Source organism: Lepidothrix coronata, unplaced genomic scaffold, assembly GCF_001604755.1.
Source record: "Lepidothrix coronata isolate B3197 unplaced genomic scaffold, Lepidothrix_coronata-1.0 Scaffold0, whole genome shotgun sequence".
Taxonomy (NCBI): domain Eukaryota; kingdom Metazoa; phylum Chordata; class Aves; order Passeriformes; family Pipridae; genus Lepidothrix; species Lepidothrix coronata.
In genome coordinates, this window is record NW_016690180.1 from 4,562,764 (window position 1) to 4,585,460 (window position 22,697).

At 37.0% G+C, this 22,697-nt stretch overlaps 1 protein-coding gene across 4 annotated transcripts in view; it reads right to left on the reverse strand.

Annotated features, from left to right (window-relative positions):
• The window catches only part of TUSC3 (tumor suppressor candidate 3), a 106,628-nt gene extending 84,225 nt beyond the window's left edge, over positions 1 to 22,403 (reverse strand). For 2 of the 4 annotated variants that reach the window (XR_001873275.1, XM_017805751.1), the window contains exon 1: positions 22,260 to 22,403. Coding sequence is in view for 2 of the 4 variants with exons in the window: in XM_017805751.1 (XP_017661240.1) it covers positions 22,260 to 22,382 (123 nt within the window). In the remaining 2 variants the exon portion in view is untranslated. Of the gene's footprint in view, positions 1 to 18,547; positions 18,587 to 21,710; positions 21,733 to 22,259 lie in introns of those variants that run through there. The other 2 variants (XM_017805769.1, XM_017805762.1) reach the window with 2 other exon arrangements.
• Positions 22,404 to 22,697: the final 294 nt, after the last annotated feature.

The window sequence follows — 22,697 nt, forward strand, 5'->3', positions numbered from 1 at the left end:
TTATATTCAGATTCAAGGCATCCAATGCAGACATTTCAAGTCCTCCCCACACATTTTCAGTGAAATAATACATCAATGACCAGAGGGAGGAGAAAGCATCACCAGAAATTAGATGCAATTACTGTCCTAATCCCTACAGACACAAAGGCTGAGAATACACTTTATCTCCATTTGACAGAAACCTGTCCTTTTACAAGAACAGCACATGATTTGCTATAAAGTTTTAGGTCTGAATCACATTTAAAAATAAGTACAAGAGGCATTACTTTCCAATTTACTTTGCTGGTACATAAGTCCTTATCTCCTTCTCCAAGAATGTAGTTGAACTGAATTTAATTTACTCTGCAAAACAAAGCAATTACAATAAGTAAAATATTTATAAAATGTATAACATTACGAAATGTATATAGGACACTATAAATACAAAAAAATTAAAAATAACATAGTTAAGTATTCTGCACTATGTATACACATGAAGTTACATATGCAGGACTGAGACTGGATGCATATTAACCAACCACATAAAAGGGTTGCTTCATATACAAACTCCAACTTGACTGAAATCATCTGATTGTCTAACTGACTTATTGTTAGTTTGGCTCACTGGTTTTGGCCAAATATCCAATAATTCAATGTTTTGTGGTGAGAAGAGACAAAATATTTTCCGGAAAAAATACTGCTTTGTCAAACTATGTAAATGTGTGCTTCAAAAGACAAATAAGAGCACTGAAAGGCAAGTATTTAAAGATTTCATAAAATAGAACAGACAGGGTTTGTGAGCCAGATGGCTTTTTACCAGCCACTCGTAAAAGAGAGTAGGAGAAATAATCTGTAGCATGACTAAGTCAATTTGCATATACACAGTTCTGTCTTCAGGATAAGCTACCAGAATCTATAACACTAAAATAAAACTTCATATTTATACAAAAACAAATACTGTATTTGATGCACATTAACTGTTCCCACTCAAAAGAACACAGTTAACCAAGGAGAAAAAAATTTACTCTCCTGGTATTTTCAAGTGGCATTTAAACAGACCATTGTGGAGAAGTAAGATGCAAGTAAAGCGGTCTTCAGACAATTGAAATGGCAAATTTCAATGAATACAAGAAGTTTCAGGAAAGGGTATATTTTAAAAACATCAATGCAAAAAGTTATGTACCACAGGCAATGCAGATTTTAGAGGAAAATTGTCCTGGAGAGAATTCAGTTCATCAGTCAACTGTAGAAACCCCTTAGAGCCAGATCCACTACGTGCCGATCTTTCCTCACAGTCCATGCTACCTCTAACAGGTTCTTTTTCTCTTTTCTCCTTTTTCATCACTCATTAACATGAAAGTACCCATTTTTCCCATGGAAATGAATGAGAAGACAGAATAAGGTACTACTGACTTACTGACAGCAGATAAGGCCACCAGAACTCTTACTGGAGAACAGAGAATGGAAAAAGAAAGATTCAGCAAGCCATGGCATTTCTTCTTCAAGAAACAGGAGATCCAGAAGATCACCAGAAGTGATTCTAAAAGGAACATGGGACCAATAACGATAGAAGGAAGGAGGAAAGCAGACCTGGAAAATTATTGAGAGTATATAAGCACAAAAGATGCGAGCTTCTGCTATACACATGCTATGCCATACACTGCCATGACTGATAGTATACTTTAATATGTGCTACAAAGCCTAAAGAAGCAAGAAGTTACTTTCAAGTTACTTTCAAAAGTCTGTAACAGAAAGCATGGCAACTGTAGTCAACTCACAATTGAATACACCTTTTAAATGGCAGAACAGTGTATTTCTTCAATATTACACTGATACTTATAGACCAAATTATGTTGTCCAGCGTTCAAGTATAATACTGATAGTTTCATTTGCACTCTTAATTTTGCAAAAGGAATTATTCTTTCGGTATTGTTGTTATTTATGAAGTCAGAGCACAGGAAATCCTAATCAAGGAACAGAATTTAATTGTGCAAGGTACTGTAGAAGAACTGCATAACAGACAGTGCTTGGCCCCAAGAGTTTGGAAGCTACAGGTCAAGACAGACAAAACATATTTGCTTATTTATGTATTTCTGCACATAGAATACAAGAAACCAATGAAGACCGTGGATTAATATGGTCCACATGTTACTGTTTGCCACATTTTTTGTCTAACCACTGTCAAGATTTTAGAACCTTGACAGCAAAACAGACAGAGGAGTTTAAAAGAACAGGAGTCTTTGCAATGCTTTGTGATATGCTGTTTCAATAGGAAAATATTAATAAAAGTAATCCAGAGATACCTGTTTTTAAGATTTAAATGGATGTACAATAAAGAAAGATGAAGCAGGATAATGAAGAGCAGGAAGTTGGTAAAAAAAAAATTGCTTACGCACAAAAAGAGTAAAGTAAAATACCCTCTGCAACTTTTGTTTACTATTCATAGTTGCAAAAGTAAATGGTACATAATCTGTCACAAATATTGATGGTCTAGGGCTAGAAAACAAACATAAGACAGATGTGGTAAGTAAAACACCATCATTTTTTTAAGTTTTCAAAGCAGCCATTCCCTTAATATTCACTAAGTGTAGAGAACCTTTATTTTATCCCTGAAGCCCTAATTATTGTGAACCCACACTGTCATCTGTGTTTTTTTGCAAGACTGCATCCTTTCCCTTTTCAGAAAACTTAATTAAATCTTTAATAAGCCAGTATAAATGTAAAGGATGTGGAACACAAATATCACCTTATGCATATTTATTAAATTTCTGCAAACCCTAAAGCGTTTCTCCCCAAATTAATGGTATGGAAAAAATTTATTTCAGTTTACCTGCCAATTTATTTTCTTGTAATAATTCCATCTGTTAGTTCTCATGACAGGGACCTCAGTATTAAATGGCGTCTGAATATAGTCTCCGCCACTCGGTATCAACCCTACAAGCCTAAACCACAGCTGATCACTTCCTCAGGTAATTGATTAAAATAATCATTTTTATGGTTTAATCATTGTGTGAAATTAAGTGTGAAATCTACCCACCCTCAGCAAGTGGACAGTCTTATTTTCATATTCTTGCTCAAACTGTAGTATATAGAGCAGCTTAAGATCATCGAGGAAGCTGGCAATGACATTCTAGTGGTGTTACCACCATATGAATATGAGCTCTGGTCTTGAAACGTGATAGTATAAGTGCAATTTCTAAAACTACTTAAACCTATACATTTAATTCAAGTAATTCATTAGACCTCTTTTGACAAGCAAAGATCATAAGACAGATATGACAGATCACTGAACTGAGTATGGTTGCATAGTGCAAGTAATCTTGTCCTAAGAGAAAACACTACTTTCAAATAATATTAGCATATTTAAGTCATCCAGGGGACAGAAGAGGAGGAAAGAGCACAGAGGACAAAACAATGTTGAAATCTTCCAAAGAACTGAAAAACTGCTTTTGGAGAAATTACATTAACTTTCAAAAAAATATAAAACTTAATTCCAACTTTGAGGCTTGTGAGTAAAACCCTGTAAATTAATTGACTGATTAGACATCTGCACAGGTTGTGGAAAATTCAACAGCTATGAAAGTATGACTTGCATTATTCTTCTGGTCCAACTTTGAGATCGACAAGTGGCATTCATAATGTCAGCATCTAATTTCAGTGCTGAGTACTCCGATCAAAGCATTCAGCTAATATGCTAAAAAACTGTATCCAACCACCTTTCAAATACTCAAAGCCCCAGGATTAACAAGATAGTGTATCTAGTCTATCACTCTGCAATGCAGTTATGTTTTGTTGATACAAGTATGTGGCATATTGAAGGTGACACAGCATATAAAAGGAATCACAAAACAAAAATCAGTTACAGAAATTATCTCTACTCGTAACATAGATGAAGGGATCGAGTGCACTCTCAGCAAATTTGCAGATGACAACAAGCAGAGTGGTGTGGTTGACATTCCTGAAGGATGAGATGCCATCCAGAGGGACCCGAATAAGCTCAAGAAGTGGGCCCCTGGGAATCTCATGCAGTTTAACAAGACCAAATGCAAGGTGCTGCTCCTGCATCGGGGCAACTCCCAGTATGAGTACAGGCTGGGGGACGAGCAGATTAAGAGCAGCCCTGCCAAGAAAGACCTGGGAGTACTGGTGGATGAGAGGCTGGACACGAGCCAGCAATGTGTGCTTGCAGCCCAGAAAGCCACTTGTATCCTGGGCTGCATCAAATGCAGTGTAGCCAGTAGGTCAAGGGAGGTGATTCTGTCCCTCTACTCTGCTCTGGTGAGACCTCACCTGGAGTAGAGTACTGTGTTCAGCTCTGGGGTCCTCAGCACAAGAGAGGCATGGACCTTTTGGAGCAAGTCCAGAGAAGGCCACCAAGATGATCAGAGGGATGAAGCACCTCTTATATAAGCAAAGGCTGAGAGAATTGCCTTTGTTCAGCCTAACTAAAAAGAAGGCTTCAGGGTGACCTAATTGCAGCCTTCCAGTACCTGAAGGGAGCCTACGAGACAGAAAGGGACTTCTTACATGAGCATGTAGTGACAGGACAAAGAGGAACGGATTCAAACTAAAAGAAAGTAGGTTTAGATTAGATATCAGGAGGAAATTTTTGCTGTGAGGGTGGTAAGGCACTGGAGCAGGTTGTTCTCTGGAACCAGAGAAGTTGTGGATGTCCCATCCCTGGAGGTCTTTAAGGCCAGTCTGGATGGGGTTTCGAGCAATGTGGTCTAGAGGAAGGTGTCCCTGTCCATGGCAGGAGGCTTGGAACTCAATGATCTTTAAAGTCCTTTCCAATACAAATCATTCTATGATTCTATGAAACAGGCAGTTTTCATAGGTTAAGCCAAAAAGAAGCATTACAACCACTAAATCTAAATGAAAAAACCCACAAAATAACTTGAATGCCCAGTAAATTAACCACAAGGTAATGAAGTATCTTACAAAGTTGCACCTACTCTCTTACCTCACTTTGCCTAAGCTTCAGCTTTCAGCTGTCAAACATAATATAAAATTTTCTGACAGATGAGAGAGACCTTTCCTAACAGACTTTTTTCATGCGTGCAGTTTTGGATTGTGGTTAAGGGCTTATGCTTAATATTTGGTTTTAGCCGAAGACCGAATTCAAGCCTTTCCCTTCCAGGCAGATTACAAATATTTGTTGTAATTTTTTCCTAAACACTTTATTATTCTTGAAACATATTCTTCAGCAGTGGTATCAGAAATGGTTATCCTAATCTATCAATGGTCTCCTCCATTATCTGTAATCAGATAACTATTTCCTCATTTGTTTATTCAGAAATGACACTTGCCCTCTCCACAACAGCTTAGAATTGGTATTCATTTTCAAATAGCTGCCATTATTCCCTCCTCCCCCTCATCGCAGTATTCGAGGACAATCTCATGGAAGTGACCTTCACACTTAGTTCCCAATCACACAGAGCAATCAGGTGGGTAAGTATAACATAGCGAAATACTGCACCATTAGTTTTTAATCACAGGAAATAACCCATGTCATGTATAACCCTACTTGTCTCTCTCCAAATGATTGATGAAAGATGACCGACATATTAGACTGAAAAAAACTTACAGAATCATCTCATTCAAAACAGTCATGCGAAATGAGCATTTCTTATTAGTTACTTCAAGATCTAATGAATCATATGACTACTCAATACAGCACCATCCCTTCTATCAAAATGTAATGTAGTTTCAACTACAATGGGTTTCAAAAATCATATGCTCTTGATACTTACTGTTTCTACAGTTTTAAATCTCGTAGAGGTCACCCTGTTCAACCTTCTCAAATCATGGCTACCTTCAGGAATTACAATGGGTTGCTAAGGGCATAGTCCAGTAGAGTTTTTAAAGTCTACAAGGATAGAGATTCTGCAACCCCTACAGGCACCTTCTTCTTATGAATTATTTTTTTCCTTCAATATTCAGTGAAAATTCCCTTCTTCCTGCATATTGTGGCCCTCACTGCTTGTCATTTCACTATGCAAACTGCCCATTCCTTATGTTTCTTGGGAAAAAATTTCAGAAAAAATTAAGAGCTCTGATTTTTCACTAATTCAGAAACCGCATGATTTGCAGAGTGACAGTTATCCACAGAAGAATCTCTGCTCAAAGCATGTGCAGTATAAAACTTATACCAACCGAAAAACTTATTAAGTCTGACATGCCATATCAGCTATTTGTGTGTCAGTTTACTGTATAGAAAGAACCAAACATACCTTTATCATTACAGTAATTACAGTCCAGTTCCACAAATTTAAACCTCTTCCAAGTCAAAAGGGTAGTGCCCAATTCAAAGGCCAAATGATCATAAATTTACTCTCAGCTCAATCTTACTTATTTACTTCCAGTCCCAGAAAGCTGAAATGCATTCACAGCCTAAGAACATCACTGATAAAAGGTCCAGACATCAATCCAATTATCCTGAAAGAAATACATGCTTCAGTAAGAGAATAGGCTCTTAAGCATATTAAGTAGAGAGGCCAATATTTTGGTAGTGCATAGTGGGAAATGAACTACCATACTCTTAAGAATCCTGACTGCCTGTGAAGAACATATTTCCATACTACACTGATTAAGATGTGAAAGCAAGTATTCTAAAGAAGTGAACAAACCCCCTCAACAGGGGTGGTAAAGCCATCATTGCAATCCAATTTGTGCATGACAAAATGTAAGTTCAAGGCCAGACTGATTTGGCAGTTTTATTTCATTCACTATTCCCAGCTAAGAGAGAGACAAAGACAAAAAAAAAAAAATCTACTTCAGGCCAGAAGAGGTTCTTGTGAAAGAACAAATTAACTATGAAGCAAGGTAGCTGTAAACTCTTTTGAACAGCAATTCTGTTCAGTAAGTTCAGCAGTATGTCAAATGGTCAATCTTACCCTAGATAGCAGGAGAGATGAAAAGCACTCACCTTCTTTGACACCAAAAACTTGGCAAAGACAAAGACTACTAAAACAGTAAGGCATGAGTCATAAGAGTTGTCTGCGCTATGCAGCCAAACTTACATGATTTGAAATTCAGTTTCTTTGTGTTTGCATCTGAGAGCATGCAAAAACTAAACAAAATATTTCATGCACGCTTTTACCAATCTCTGGATTAAGAACAACATGTTCCCGCAACAGAAGGCACACAACAGCAGAATTTACATCTGATAAAATACTCTCAGTTTGGGGCCGAGTCAATCCTCTCCAGATATACCTGTAACTACAGATGTAGATTCCTTAACAGCCTCATTCTGTAAAGCATAGAAAGAGAGGTGCAAGACCTAGGATTGCTGAATTAATCATGACTGAGCACTCCTCACAGAGAGATTCATTAGTGGAAAACATTAGACTCATGAAAACCAGAGCTGAAAACAGCTGAAAGGTGGAAGATTATGGGCTGGTGAAGGAGTAACACTTCCCCTCCCTAGGTGTCCATTTGCAGATGCAGTTACAGAAAAAAATACCAGGAATAGGTGAACTCAGCCTACATGAGTTAAGCCATTCTTACCCATCTTATATTGAAACCCTAGATGATTTGTTGTTATAAAATATTTAAAGCACAAAGTAGTTTTACATCACTGCTCATAAAGGAATCAAACAAAAAAAGATTTCTTCTGGTAATCACAATATGGCATATGGTTTCCTGTTCTAGGAAGAGATATCATCTGAACCATTTTCACTCAACAGAACACAGCAACAGGACAAAACCACTTCCATAAGGTCTCCTGTCAATCGACAGATAACAAGAGAGGCAACGATTAGAGCTTAATGAATAAGAATTATCCCTTTTATAGATTAGTGCAGAGAGTGATCATGATGAGATCAGAATCCATTACTAGCCTTCTGTATTTCAGGGATTTGCAGTAGGGACTGAAGAGGGGAAAATAAAAGCATCTAAAAGTGATCATGTTTGTTTTGATAGCATTTCACACCACATCATCCCATTTTTCTTCTCCAAGTAGCAAAGTAGAGTTTATAGAGCTAATTTATGCAGCCTAGTCTGAATTTACAGGGAAGAAAAACAAATTCAAAACCTATGAGTCACAATGAAGACCTTAAAGCCAAAGCAAGGAACCTAATAAATCTCAAAGACAAAAGGAGGTCACAGAGAAGGCAAATTATGCTGAGTCTCTGAACTTCTTCACTTAATGCCATGATTAGAAAAGTCACATCCAACAATAATAATCTGTGTTGAGTATCTGTAAAACTGAATGTACTTTAGTATCTTACAGTTAGAAATAGTAACAGTGGTATTTGAAGGATTTATCCTCGTTCTTACTTTGCAGTGTTTGCAAACAGCAGGAGAGCATATGACACAAGTGTATGCTAACAACTAAAACACTATTAGCATGAATTTTAACAAAGAAAACCTGAATCACATCAAACAGGAACTTAATATTTCTTTCTGCAGTGTAAGCTGTAAGCTAGCTTTCTGAAACAACGGCTTATCAACCTGGAAACAAATGAATGACTGATCCGAGCGACAGTTGACTCCTTAAAAGCCCAGAAATAACGAAAACAGAATTCTTAAATTTCTGTCTTTTCTTGCAAGGGGTACAGACTTGAAGGAAAGCTGATGTGTGGCAGAAACAACTGAATTAGAAACCAATACAGCATTCAGTGTCAACTCAGCAATGGGGAGGAACTCAAATGATGGCTCAAATATGGTGATGGCAACTAGGAGGACGAAGAAAATAATATGATCTAGTCTTTCTTGAATGCTGCAAACTGAGCTCATTTGGTCCTGACAGGCTGTATTTGCATAAATACCAGCACTACTGTGCACATGGTCTCTGATTTTAGAATAGATCATACAAATCAGAGGGTAAGAGAAAAGATGAGTACCAAATAATGAAATCAAACCCTTGATTCCTTTTCACATTTGTCTTCAGAGACCATAACGATTACAAGTGTGCCCTCCTCCCCCACCACAAGCAAATCCAGAGGGATGATACTGAGAACAAAAGAAAAAATTCCAAACAACACAGATCTCTTCAGATACAGAGATAGTATGAGTCAAATTTTGATGTATTTCACTATTCTTTCTCCTTAAAGAGCAAAATGTGACAATCTATCTTAGAACAAGAGATACAAAACAGATCATGGGAATGACTTTTAAAATCAATCTGTACATACCAAGAAGAGTAGAATATCACAACAAAGAAGAGGAAGAATTGAAAAATATCAAAATTCTTGAGAAAAATGTTGAAAATATGCCAGAAAAACATGGGAAAGATGAAACCAAAGGCTATAAGGAAAAATATCTAATCACCATAGAAGTATCATGACAAAAAAACATACGAAGGAAAACCATCATATGAAGAAAAAGTAGAACCAGTGAGAGTTACAACATGAATAAACAGAAGAAAGAAAAATAATGCACCTCAATACTAAAGAGAAATACAACCTAATACAGGAAGTGAATGGAGGCAGTCTGAAAGTTGACTTTGAACACACCTCAAGAACCATTTTTTGGCAGAAAATAAATGCATAACTTGCCTGAGGGCAGCCACAAATGTTCCAGGATGGAGTCTGCTCTCTGAGTTGAGCCTGCATAAAGATTTCATCAAAATACGAGAATATCTTACTTCTAGGAAAAACAAAACCAAACAAAACCAAACAACAAAACAAACCAACCAACCAAACAAAAAGATAGCAAAAACTAAACAAAAGGGGAACTAAATGCTCGGAATCAATCTGTACACACATTAAAAAAAGCACCAGCTGGGATATAGGAAGGGAATAAGGAGACTTTTAGGTTAAAAAGAATATGAATGTAATCTCAGGAAGAAAAAAGTACCTTTTTCTGTAGCAACTTGAAAATGTAGCTGGTGAATCTGCATTTTATAAAAACTCAGATGGTTTGGAAGACAAGTTATACCTCGAAAAACAAAATAAAAAACAGGTGGAAAAGGCACTGGAAAACTGTACTAGAAGAGCTGGAAGTTATTTCTAGAAATGTTAAAAATCCGCAGAATTCCTACCAGAGTAAGAATATGAGATTATGAGGCTGACCTCCTATTACACTTTTTCTTCATGAGCACTATGACTAGATTTGAGTAAAACTAGAAAAATAAGCATCCTTGCATCAATAATTTTTCAAGACTATTTGAATTATCCTGGTATTGTCAAAGTTTCAAAAGACCAGGGAAGCTGGGGGGTTTTGACCATGTGTAACCACAAATACTTGATGGACTTATATTGTACATTCAATTTCCTCTGCTTTGATGAAATTTCATAACATACAGAATCAAATTTCATAAATTCTTTTGATTTTAGGTCTAACAGTGCTTTTGCAGATCAACAAAACCTATCAGGAGCACTTACAGTACTTTTTTCAAAATTAAATTTACTAGATTTGACATATTATATGCTACTCAGAAAGGCATTAAAATATCAAAACCATTAACACTAGAGAGCTGAACTGGCTGAAAATGTGGGCTTTTCAAGTAGGCTTTTTTCCTCCTTTTTTTTTTTCCTTTAAACTGAAGGCTTATAAAATTCCTGGATTTACAAAAGGATTACACAGCACAGAGCACATACCAAAAAAAGACTGCTACTTTTTCCAAAAAGAATTAAAAGTAATTTGTCTTGCCACACCTCAACATCAAAAAAAAAAAAAAAATGGAGCACACCCTTTTCTTGGCTATGAGATGGAAAAAGCAGGAAAAAAAGGAAGAACCAATTTTTCCAATGTATAAAATGGACAAGCAACCAAAGAAGATTGGGCAGAGTTACAGAGGAAGCCAGTTACACATCTAATAACTGAATTCAAATACCTGAAGTCTCCAGATGACTTTAACATCAGGGATAGTCTTATCAATGACTCTCTCAAGCTGAGAAGGTAAGATAGCAAATTTCTTTTCTACAAGGATTTTAGAAAGTAATTCCTTGTTTCATTACTTCAGAAGAAATTAGTGAAAGGTCACTTCAGTTTTAAGGTCAATTCTTCCAGAGTGAAGAAATTAGAGATTTTTTTTTTCTCCAAATATCAGTTAATCTGCCTCTCTGAACAGAGGTATATTTTAAGTGCATTAACAGTACTTATCAAAGACAACCAAAAATATCTACAGCACTTTCCATGGTTAACAATAGCAACATGATCCAGTCAATTTAATGGACAACCTACTATAAGACTAGAAAGTGAAGGATCTAAAGCAGAGCATCCAAATTAATATAACTCCTACTTCACATGAAGGAAAATTCACATTTTTATTTCTTTGTTAGAAATGAAAAATTGTAACACAGAAGGCGTCAGATGACACAACCATTTAATTACAGAAGTTTGGATACAAGTTCAGACTGTTGATTTTTCCTTCTCTCCTGTACATTGTAGCCATTACCTCTATGTTAATGTAGGTTTCAGAGTAATATGTCTCCTAATACTTCTTTTGTACTTTTGATCACGACTCATGTTCTTCACTATGAGAAAAATCTTCATCTATCTTCACTTACATTATTTAACTGTCATTTGATTACTAATGATTATTCATACATTCTCTGCTGTCTCTGACACCTATTCGCCATAGTTTTACTCTGCTGTGCCATCCTTTTATTGGTCACATTATTGCCAGAATGTCCTAGCAAATTCTTTTTCTCAGCAGGCAAAAACATAGAAATACGATAGAACCACTAAATGTAGCATTCTTCCCTGTGACTAGTGCCTCAGTGTTTTCAAACAACAAAACCTTTTACCTCTCTCAGTCATCCATTTCTTTCCATTACCCATACCTTAAGAAACAGAAGCATTATGCAGTTCCTTGAGCAAGAGTTCCTTTCACCAGAATACTACCTTCCCTGGTAAGTCATTCAACAGAAGACAAAGGACATAGCATGGTGCTAAGTTAATGAATGGATTCTGTGGTTCAACAGGAGGTAGACAATCTCTAGTGACAAATAAAGCACTTAATCCTTTTAACATAAAATAATTACTTGGCACTTTTAGATTTATTTCTGCGTAGTTTAGAAAAAATATTCATAGACACCAAGAGATAATTTTTATTTAATTAAAAATAAAAATTGTGATAGGACTAAAGCATAATTTTTTTGTTAAATGTTCAATCATGATGGTACAAGCAGTCACAAAGCTTTAATGCAAAACCTAATGGTTTAAATATGTTAAGAAACTGCTGTTTAGACGCTAATACTCAGCATTAATTTCTGTGTTGAATATTAAAAATGTAGTACCTTACAGAGAATAACTCAATAACTCACACTGAGGAAACTGGAAGTGGAATTAATGTCTACATTAGAAAAATAAAAATATGAAGTGAGTGTTTATCAAAAGTACATTGCATTCTCAGAAAAACACTGTCATATCACAGTCTAAATTTTTACCTTCTGAAATTAACTTTCAAAATTACTTGAAATCAAATTTCTAAAAGTCTATGCATTTTTCATTCTTAGAAAAAGCAACTATAGATCTAATGATGAAAACCAGCTAAAAATGTCTCTTAACTCTTTGAAGACACAAGATTCACTATAACTCTCCAGAACATTTTTGCTATCAAAACAGTTCATTAAACTCAAGAAAAGTTCCATTTTCCCTTCTTGGGAGAAGTACAGACAACAAATTACTTTAGAAAACAAAGCTGCTGTATCAGCTAATGAACTCATAATTTTCTCCCTCACAGTCAAGCAAGCATGAGTTCTGCATGAGAGCACAGTGCATTCATTGCTCAGAAAACCAATGTTACTATAACTGAACAGCTTCAGCTAGATTTTTGAATCACTTAAGATATACGCCAATAGTCTAATACAGTAACAGAGCTATAATTATAACACTTTAATATGATGGGACAAGAAAAATGCAATTAAAGATAAAATTTCTGCTTTCTGTGATTCTACATGTCATCTGAATGTGTGAAATATACTTGAACTTACAATCTGTCCAACATTACTCACTTGAGGCTCTCATAAAATGAACACACCTAAGGCGTCAGCACATCTCTCCTAAGTTTATGAAGGAAGGAAATATCATTCAGTTCTTACACTGGTTCAGTACTGCTACTGATGGCACTAGAGGTTGCTAAAGCTCCAATACTAACATCACAACCAGAATTCTAGAGTGGGGTGACTTCAGGCCTCATTGCTTACTGGTGTAGCCAAGTTACTAGTATGTTTTCTACAGTACAAAATATTTTGCACTACAATAAATTATCAGCTTTAGTGCCTCTCCCCCCATTTGGCATTCTATTAAAGTCAAGTCAAATAAGGCAATATATGACCACCTATAGACTAAATCAAACATCCCTATAATCTTGTGCTATATTCTCTTTTGCTTGGTATCTGTAGAAGCAACAAGGTACTTAGATTAAGTAAAACACTCTATTCAGTTAACTGAGGAATCTGGACCTACAGCTAACAGAAACTGAGATCAGAGCGGGCAATTCCAAAGTTGAACAAGCTTCTCCCTCCTTCCACCAGGTACTTACAACACAGATTCTGTGTAATTCCCCCCTGCTCTACATTCTTGTAATATACAAACAACCTGGAACACCAAAAGAAAAATGTGGATTTGAGCACCTTTATGTTCCCACCAAGGCCTCCATTACTTTTAAAAATTTCAGGGCTGGCTCTTTGAGCACTGGGCATAGTGCGCTCTACACTTACTTCCTTCAGCCACAAGTGAGGTGACAGCTGCTTAAACAGAGAAAGCAAGTGTACACAGATTATCCTGAAAAGCCCTCACTACTTTAAAGTAACCTTGATTTTTTTTCACTGCCCTCCCAACTTAAAGGGTTTGGCAGGCAGCACTCACGTCCAGATGGTGGACAAGTAAACCTACTTCAGCAGATTGTATTACAATGCTTTACACTGAGCAGTTATTGGATTAAATGTATAAATAGCTGTGGGAAACCAGGACTTTCCTCTTTCAAATGATCATCATTCAGCTAGAAAATTATCTTTCCTCTTGTCACTCCTCTGTGGCCCAGAGAATCCTGCAACTTTCTCTGAAGCTCTCTGTGCAAGAGGACAGTAGAATCCAGTTCACATACTCTGAGATCATTTGAGAGTGTAAACAATGTACTGGAGAGGGAAAACAACTGATATATTTCAGAGTAGGAGCTTTTTTAATTAAAGCCCACTTTTTGAATTAAAAAAAATAGTACAGATCACTTTAAAAGGACCCAAGCACCCAGAGGGGCAGACAGACCAGTGTTTAGGGTATTTTACGTGAAGTAGAATATAATTTCCCAGAAAACAAATTAATATCAACTACTCCCACTGTATCAGTTTCTGTGACTTATGATGAGGTGTCCTACTCCTGTTAACTAAATTTCTCTACAATTCCCTCACCTAACTGTAGCTTGAATTCCTCTCTTTGGACAGACACCTAAACATATGTGGATATAGCTAATTTATTCCTTCGCTGTATGTAGCCCTATCTAACCCTGCAACTTCTAGGGTATCTAGAAGAGCATTACTTCTGTCGGTCAAAAGAGATTTCTACCCGTATTCAAACACCTTCTTTGTACTGTTAGATAACCTTGAAAAAACAGAGTAGAGAAAGGAACTATATTTCAAAACATTCTGTCTGCTCAGCTTTATCACGCCTTACATTAATCTCTCTTGCAGAATCTGAGTCTCTAGTTATGTCTTTTATAGAAAGAAAGATTCACACTAAAATACTTTAATAGGATTAAAAATAATTTTCAGTATCACATTTTTAGTATATCAGTACTCCAGTGAATTTAATTATGGATTAAATGCAATTTATATTTCATTCTAGTTTACTACCAAAATCAGAAGAGGGTTATATGGACTTGATAGCTAAGAGAAGTAAAAAGAACAAAATGTTTTAAGTAATAATTTGAACCACTTAAGTAAACAAAGACAAAGCAGCTACAATAACCAACAAAAGTTTAAGCAGTACCAATCAAAAATAACTCTCATATTTTATTGTTAAAATAACCATATTCCTCAGTATAGTGCAGAAAAAATACTACAATATAAATATAACAATTTATTATTCTAAACAGACTCTTGCAGGACAGCAAAGTTTTGAGTTAAAGGCCTAACTTTAGATTCGGAATGCAACTCTGCCACTGACAAGATCCAAGACACAAAATATGTGAAAAAGTCTGAATATGTAGTCAGCATGACCTGAAAATATGCAGTTTAAAGTGAATTAGCTGATTAATTAGCTGAAAAACTGTCAATTATTTTCACGAGTTATGAAAAACAGGCTAAGTGTCAAAGGACTTCATAAAACAATCAAGTTAACAAAAATGCTTGGTAGAAATTATAAAGTAAAACTCAGAAATTAACTTTATACTTTAAGTAGGATTTTTTTGCTATGCTACCTGCACTTTTGCTCTACAAGGTCAAAAATCTCCATCGAAGAGACATTTACGTGGCTCAGACATGAACACATACACATCAAAATCTACAAAAGCTAAACAGAAATGTCAATGCGCAAGATTCAGGACTAGACTCTGTCATAGTTGGCAATTTGTAAGGCAACTAGATAAGGAAAGCAAATGAACGTGTAATAGTAGAGCAGAAAGCAATACTGATATGAAATTATTAAAAAGCCAAACTAAATGCAGAGAAGAAAATGGTTTCTATCATTCGAGCAGCAGATGCTTCAGCCAATAACCTTGAGCAACTCTGTGAGCTCAAAATGTCATTCCACAAAGGGACTGCATAACTGTAATTACCACTTCTGTTATGGACTTGATATACAAAATGTTCCATGTAACACAGCCAAACTCTGCTAAGCTTAATGACCAGTGCATCTGAAATTCAAAAATTAGTTGCTTTAGATTAATCAGAAAAGAGCAAGAAAAATTAATGGAATGGTATAATTCAGCTAAGGACTGCAACTGCTCAAGAAGAGATTATGAACTTGGGGTATTCCAGAATGGTATTATCAGATACAACCATCAGAAGAAAGTAAAATCCTAATAGTAAATCCTATGAGGTGAGAGAACAGTCTCCCCAGAGAAATGCTACAAGTCCTGCCACCACTTTAACAGTTATGAAGAAGAGTGTTTTCATGAAGAAGCCTGCAATGGCAAGAATACAAATCCCTTCTATGTAAAATTTCTGGGATTATTGTCTGAAATCAAACTATTGCCAGGTTGGTTTTTTTTCGTAATTCTGTCAGAAGCAATCCATTCAATGCATGCATCAATTTATCTCTCAGAATATGAAGGATTTCTGATGATTACATATAAAAATATGAGTTTCTCTATCTGAAATGCATCTTTCGGCTTCACTGTAAAATATCTTCCCATTTGTTTCATGGCAATCTGTCATGATGGAAAGTTGTAACAAAAAAAAGAATACTTATAACATTTGATATACATAAACGACAATAAAGAAGGTATTATATTTTTATATCTCACAGCATTAGATGAAAAGATAATATTTTTTTAATTATACCTGCTTTCAGATTTATTAGAGCAAGAGAAGGAGGCCTAAACCAAATACAAAGTAAAGTTCCTTTTTGAGTTCTGATTATTATCTTATCCAATAAAAGGTGACTTTCAACACACTTTTAAAAACAAAGAGAATAAATCTGAAGACCCAAACCCATATTCAAAGAACCCAGTGCTTTCCCACTCTAATTGTACTGACTGATTTTTCCAGAGCACTTAGAACTCAAGCAGATACAATCTGTATTTTCCATGTGGTTGCACAGGATGTGCTGTATAAATGGTTATAGAACAGAACAGGGGAAAAGATCAATTATGCCACTGATCTGCCTTATGACAGCAAGGATGCCAAATGGAGACATCTGGGACAGAAAATTTTCAGTAATCCAATCACAAAATGCTATCAGAGTGCTGTAAATGTCCTTTATTTCACTTACTGTATGCAATCATGGAAGACATCAAGGTTTTCCATGCAGATTTGTTAAAATAAGAACTGCTAGTTAATTTTGTCAAGTTTCTTCAAAACTTTAGTTAATTAGAAATAGAAAAGAAAGGGATATAGATGTTTTTTGCTGCTGTAAAAACCAGTAGAAAATAAAAACTTCTTGCTACTGCATTTTTTTTCTCTACTCTGTCCCCATCCTTTTTAGGACAGAGTAGAGAAAAACATTTAGAATTGCATTTAAGGAATTTTACATTTTCAGGCATGACTTAACACTTATTTCACTTGAAACAGTTATTTTAAAGTACTGTTTGAAAAAACCTCTCTCTATGGCAATAATAGCTAAAATGTCAAATTACACAAACGGATATAAAACCTCTACTTAAAATATATCCTAAAAATGGCTTGAAGCCAAATCTACAGTCAGGCCTGAGTTTCCCTTCACAGATTCAACCTTTGCCATAACTGAATTATTAATAAAGTTTTTAAAGAGAAGTCTATATTTGGTATAACTGCCAAACACTTTCTGCATGCTGTCTCAAAAGCAAAAACACGCAGTGCTCCACAGTCTGGAGATCAAAACCAAAATTTTCATTACTAGAAGACCAATAGGGTCTTATTTTCAAATTTAATGTTAAACAGAATTTCAGTAGATCAAGAGAAGAAACTTAAGTTTTAATTATCACTATGTTTTTTAAATAATATCAGAGATCCTGAGAAATTAAGAATTTAACTCCTAAGCTACATATGCAGTTGAATATATCCTGAAGACTCCTCATTCATCACACATCTTTTTTTCCTCTTGTCTTTTTCTCCACTTGCTCTACCACATTTCCAAATATTTCTTTCTCTCAATAAAATACGCAGGCAGAACATTCATCAGAAGGAAAGAATGTTACAGATCATCAAAAACAGCATCAGGAGATAGAGTAAGAAACGAAGTGGTACTCTTTCAGTTTTAAAGCAATAAAGACCAAGGACAGCAGGTTTTGCTGCACATTTTGCAGGCCCAGTTCCGAATGGGTGAGAATTGCTACCTTTGTGGTGAACGATGACCACAAATTAGCTGGGAAAAGCATTTTAAAGTGGAAGATACCATTCTGGCTGCAATGTAAGGAACATGGAAATAATCATCAATAACCTTTAATAAACAAGATTGGCTCAATATGAAAACCCAAACAAAAATGAGAACACATGGTGCAGAAACAAGAGGATATTACCAATCTATCCCAGTGAATTTCAAAGAAAACTATGTTCAGGACTGAACATTTTCTCAGAAAAATTATCACATTTAATACTTTAAGCCTTAAAAAATACACAGTTGCTTCTATTAGTAAGAAAAAAAAACAGGAAAAACTGTCAAATGCTACCTTTAATCATTCTCCAAGTTGAGAAGACTCTGCATCAAAGAATAATCTGTTTTTTATGGTCATGATAAGGACAAGAAATACAGTCTCGTAGATGTGGGTATTGAACACTCATAGATTTAGACTAGATCTTTGGGTGAGGGAGGGGGGAGGAAAACCAGGAGCTGTACAGCTACCCTAAAGGCTCCTAAGGGCACATCAGATACACATTTTTCAGGAATAATAAAAGCATGGCTGAGCTTTGGGATAAACTATCAATTAGATTGCCCTTCCAAGGAAATAAGAGAGGGAGAAAAAGGTAAAGAACCATTACAGATACATGAGTCTTGAAGTCCTTTAAAAATACTCAGGGTAAACCAAAACATCACAACTTACCAAAAGAAAAATAGTTATTCCCATTGCATATCAGTAGTTTAACTAAGCTTCTGCATCATCCACCTGAAAGCTCAAAAATAAACATTATCCTCTATGAGAAATATTTCAACATTCAAACCCAATGTTCTCCATGTTTCAGTCACAAAAATTGTATAATAAAAAGCCAAGCAGTATATTTCAAAGTGAATTATTCCGATTCCTTTTATTTTTTTAATAGTTTAATCTACTTCAAATTTGTATATAAAAAGTATCAAAAGGATTTAGAATATGCCTTACAGAAAATGCATCTATGTCAATACAAATATATTATCTCAAATGCTGTGGAAACAGTCAATTTTTATTTTCTCCCATTATGCATACAGTTTCCAAGAGAAAAGTCCTTCTTCAGTTTCTTGTTGCTACTTCATAATCAGGAACTTTTTTTACTTTTTTTTAAATAAAGCAGGCTTTTCAAATCTAGTGAGCCATGGGAGAAACTAATTTCCAAATCAGAAGTCTAATGTTTTCTATTTATCTCCTTAGTTGTGAAGGATGTCATGAGTGTCCACAATACAGAAAAGGATAGAGCAGGATTAAAGCAAAGCAACAGGAATGTTTGTGTGTTTACATATTTGTGCAGTCATTCTAAAAACAGTTTCCATTAAACCACATGACTATTTACTAATTCAAATCTATTTTTCAAGTGGTTCTATAAATTCTTGTAGATTTCATCAAATTTAAGACCAACCTTAGTACGTTTCAGCAATTTGCCTGAGAAGAAAGTTTCTTTAGTTATATTAAGAATATTTTACTGTATGGGACAATGTATTTTAGTAATTTAAGAACTTGCATATTTTCTAATACAGCTATAACATAGTATTTCACAAACAACACAAAGTTTTACCACTGTTTTCCAGTTTCCCCATTCATCTTTCTCTGCTAGCAATAAGTCTACAAAGATACAAGAAAGCCCACAGGAAAGAGGAAACTGACACGTCATTTGGTTTTCTCTCAGGGGATACACATTTTAACCACACTACATTAACTGACCTCTTGCAGTGTTCACTCTGAAACCATTCACTGTGTTCAACCACTTTTCCAACTTCCAATAAAAACTACAGCAATCTTACCAGTCTTTGTATAAAACCTAAGCCTCACTTTACATATCTAACCTCAATCACCTTTACCTTTTACCACTGTGCTTCCAGGCAGTAATGTGAACAGGAACCTCCCGGAGCACAAGATCATGTGCTCTTTCAATTCACATAATTTTTCTAAGAACAATTGTAAAATGTTATTTCCAAACTACTCACTGTAAGAAAGTTCAAGTTTTATTTTTCACATACAGATCTTTTTCCCACCATATATATTGGGCAAACTACTACAGCTTTTAACATCAGGTTAGCAGGGCAAGAAAAGGAGTCAGACTTTAGCTCTTCCATATACAACACAGACACACACAAAGCAATATTCATATTATACATACAATGTATAAACCCCTGAAAAACACTAAGTTACACTTTAAGCTTGCATGTAAAGTGAGGAAGCACAGTGTTGCACTAGTTTCTCTAAAGATGCAGTCACAGCATACTATGTCTACATAAAGCCAGCAGTTTGTCTGTATGAGCTGTCCCTTGCATTAAATAAAAGTATTAAACAGGAATGAAAAATGGCAATAAAAATATGCAGAAAACTGGGATGTATTAATTTAAATCAGCTAAAAAGGAAAACTGAACAACAAGCTTTACAGACGAGAAATATCAGCTTGAACTGTAAGACCAAATAGCTAGAAAAAAAATCCCAAACAAACATTTCCATCCCTTTATGTTTCCCTCTGCCATAGCATTGGGAAACTTTCTATAAAGTAATTGTAGATGTCCATTTTAATTTACCATTATTTACTTGTTAGAAAAGGATTCCATTTAAAAAAGAAAGATTATTTCAGCTATCTTGGTAGCACAGCTGGCACTCCACATGAAAGTGTCAACAAAAGTTGCAATGCCAGCACATCACAGCAAGAGAGAATCAAGAGCGTCAAACATTAAACACATTTTATTAAGAAAACCTAATAAGTTAAAGTTTTGAAAAGAAGTTAATTATAGCAGCAGAAGGGCAACACATTTACTGCTTACTCTTTCCAGAAAGAGGGGAAAAGACAAAGCCTAGAGTGAAGGTATTAATTTTTTTACAATGACACCCAAGGGATTTATTTTCATGATCAGATTATTACTTAACTTGGTAATATGACAGTCAGTCCACTATTTAGATACTTAATAGTATCTTAGATACTTAATTATCTAAGATTCTTATTAAGAATCTTACAGTAAGTTTGGCCTTTTAGAATTGCAGAATATCATGGGAAGGGACATTGAGTTCAACTCCCAGCTCCACACAGGGCAACCTAAAAGTTAAACCATATACCCAAGAATGTTGTCCAAATGCTTCTTGAACACCAATAGGCTTGGGGCAATGACCACTTCCCTGGGTACCTTGTTCCAGCGCCCAACCAGCCCCTCATTAAGAACCATTTTCTAATATCAAATCTGAACTTCCCCTGAGACAGATTTAAGTCATTCCTTCCACTTCTGTTACTGGACATCAGCAGGAAGACATTGGCCTTTCCCCTCTTTGCTCACCCTTGTTTCATTTGTTTGGCCCATAAGCCTTAACAAACTACACAGTTCTTTAAAGAAAAACAGAAATGTTGACCATCCTTCTCTTTGTCTGAGACGCTAGTTCAAAGAAAGCATCAGCTATAAAAATTTTTCTTTCCCTCTCCTCTACCACCACAAAGCCCAAGTCCTCCCACAACACTAACCACTGGTTCAAAAAAAAAAAAAACCAAACAAAAATTATAAAACTCCACAGTTTGGTTAAAAGTTATCTCCTCCCAAAAATGAAATTACACTGAAACTACAAAGAGACTCTACCAGGTGGCCTAGCAGTGGGTATGTGAACACCTGGCCTGAAATAGCAAGCTAGTCCAGCAAGCTCTAGTAGCACTGAAACCTAAAAGAGGCAAATATATACATCACAAGTTTACACATTTCCCTATTTAAATACAAAAGCTTCTAGAAATAAAACTGTTGATTCTGAAACTGAATTAAAATCGCTTCTTCCTACACACCTCTCCCAGAGAACACCTTCAAAGGATTACCAGCACCTACATCTTCCACACACACACCTGATTCCATCGCCTCCATGTTATTTATTAACGTTGGGCATTTCTTTCAGTTGGCACCACAAACAGGGGGTTTAACTTCGATGTCCCCCGGGCTCGCCGCAGACCTGCGCTCCTGGCCCCGGCTCTCAGCCCAGGCCCCCTGGGCCCACGGCGGCGGGCACCCAGCCCAGCCCAGCGCAGCCGCGGCCAGGACGCGGCCCTTGCCGCCCTCTGCTCGGAACCAGGGCGGCCCACGACACCGCAAGGCACCGGCTGGGCAGGGGCAGAGCGCGGGGCACGGCGGTCCCGGCGCTGCGCCCAAATCGCGGCGGGCGGCGCTGGCTCCCGCTGCCCTGGAGAAGCCGCCGCCGCCGCCGGCCATCCCCTCCCGCGGCACGGCAGGGTCGGCACATTCCGGCGCCCGCCGCCCCGCTCGGGGCTGCCAGGGGAGAGGGGCCGGCGGAGCGCGGGGACGCCGGACGGGAGGGGACAGGGGGACTCCCGAGCGGGAGGCAGTGCGACTGGGCACATCCAGCCGGGCGCGATGGCGAAAGAAGCGAACGTCTCTACCTCCTTCTTTTTCTGTCCTCCCCCGAGCTGTCCGCAGAGCAGCAGCAGCAGCAACAGGAGGAGGGGGAGGCAGCCCCCGGCCAGCAGGAGCGGCCGCTGCGATGCCACCGCGCCCAGCGCCATGTTCCGCCCCCGCCGGCGGCACCTGCGGCACCGCGGACGCCGCTGCCGCGCTCATTGGGCCTGCGCTCGGCCAATCGCAGCGCCCCGCGGCGCGGCGGCGCCTGGGAAATGTAGTTCGGGTGCGCTCCCGCGGGGGCTGTGCCAGGAAGGCACAATCTAACCTCCTGCTCCAAATTCCCCGCTACCTAAAGCACCGAGTGCAATCCGAATCACGACAAAAAAAACCCCCAAAAAACAAAACAAAACAAAACAAAAAAAAACCCCAAAACCAAAAATCCCAGACTCTTCTTTCCTAAACGTTTGTGCACATACACT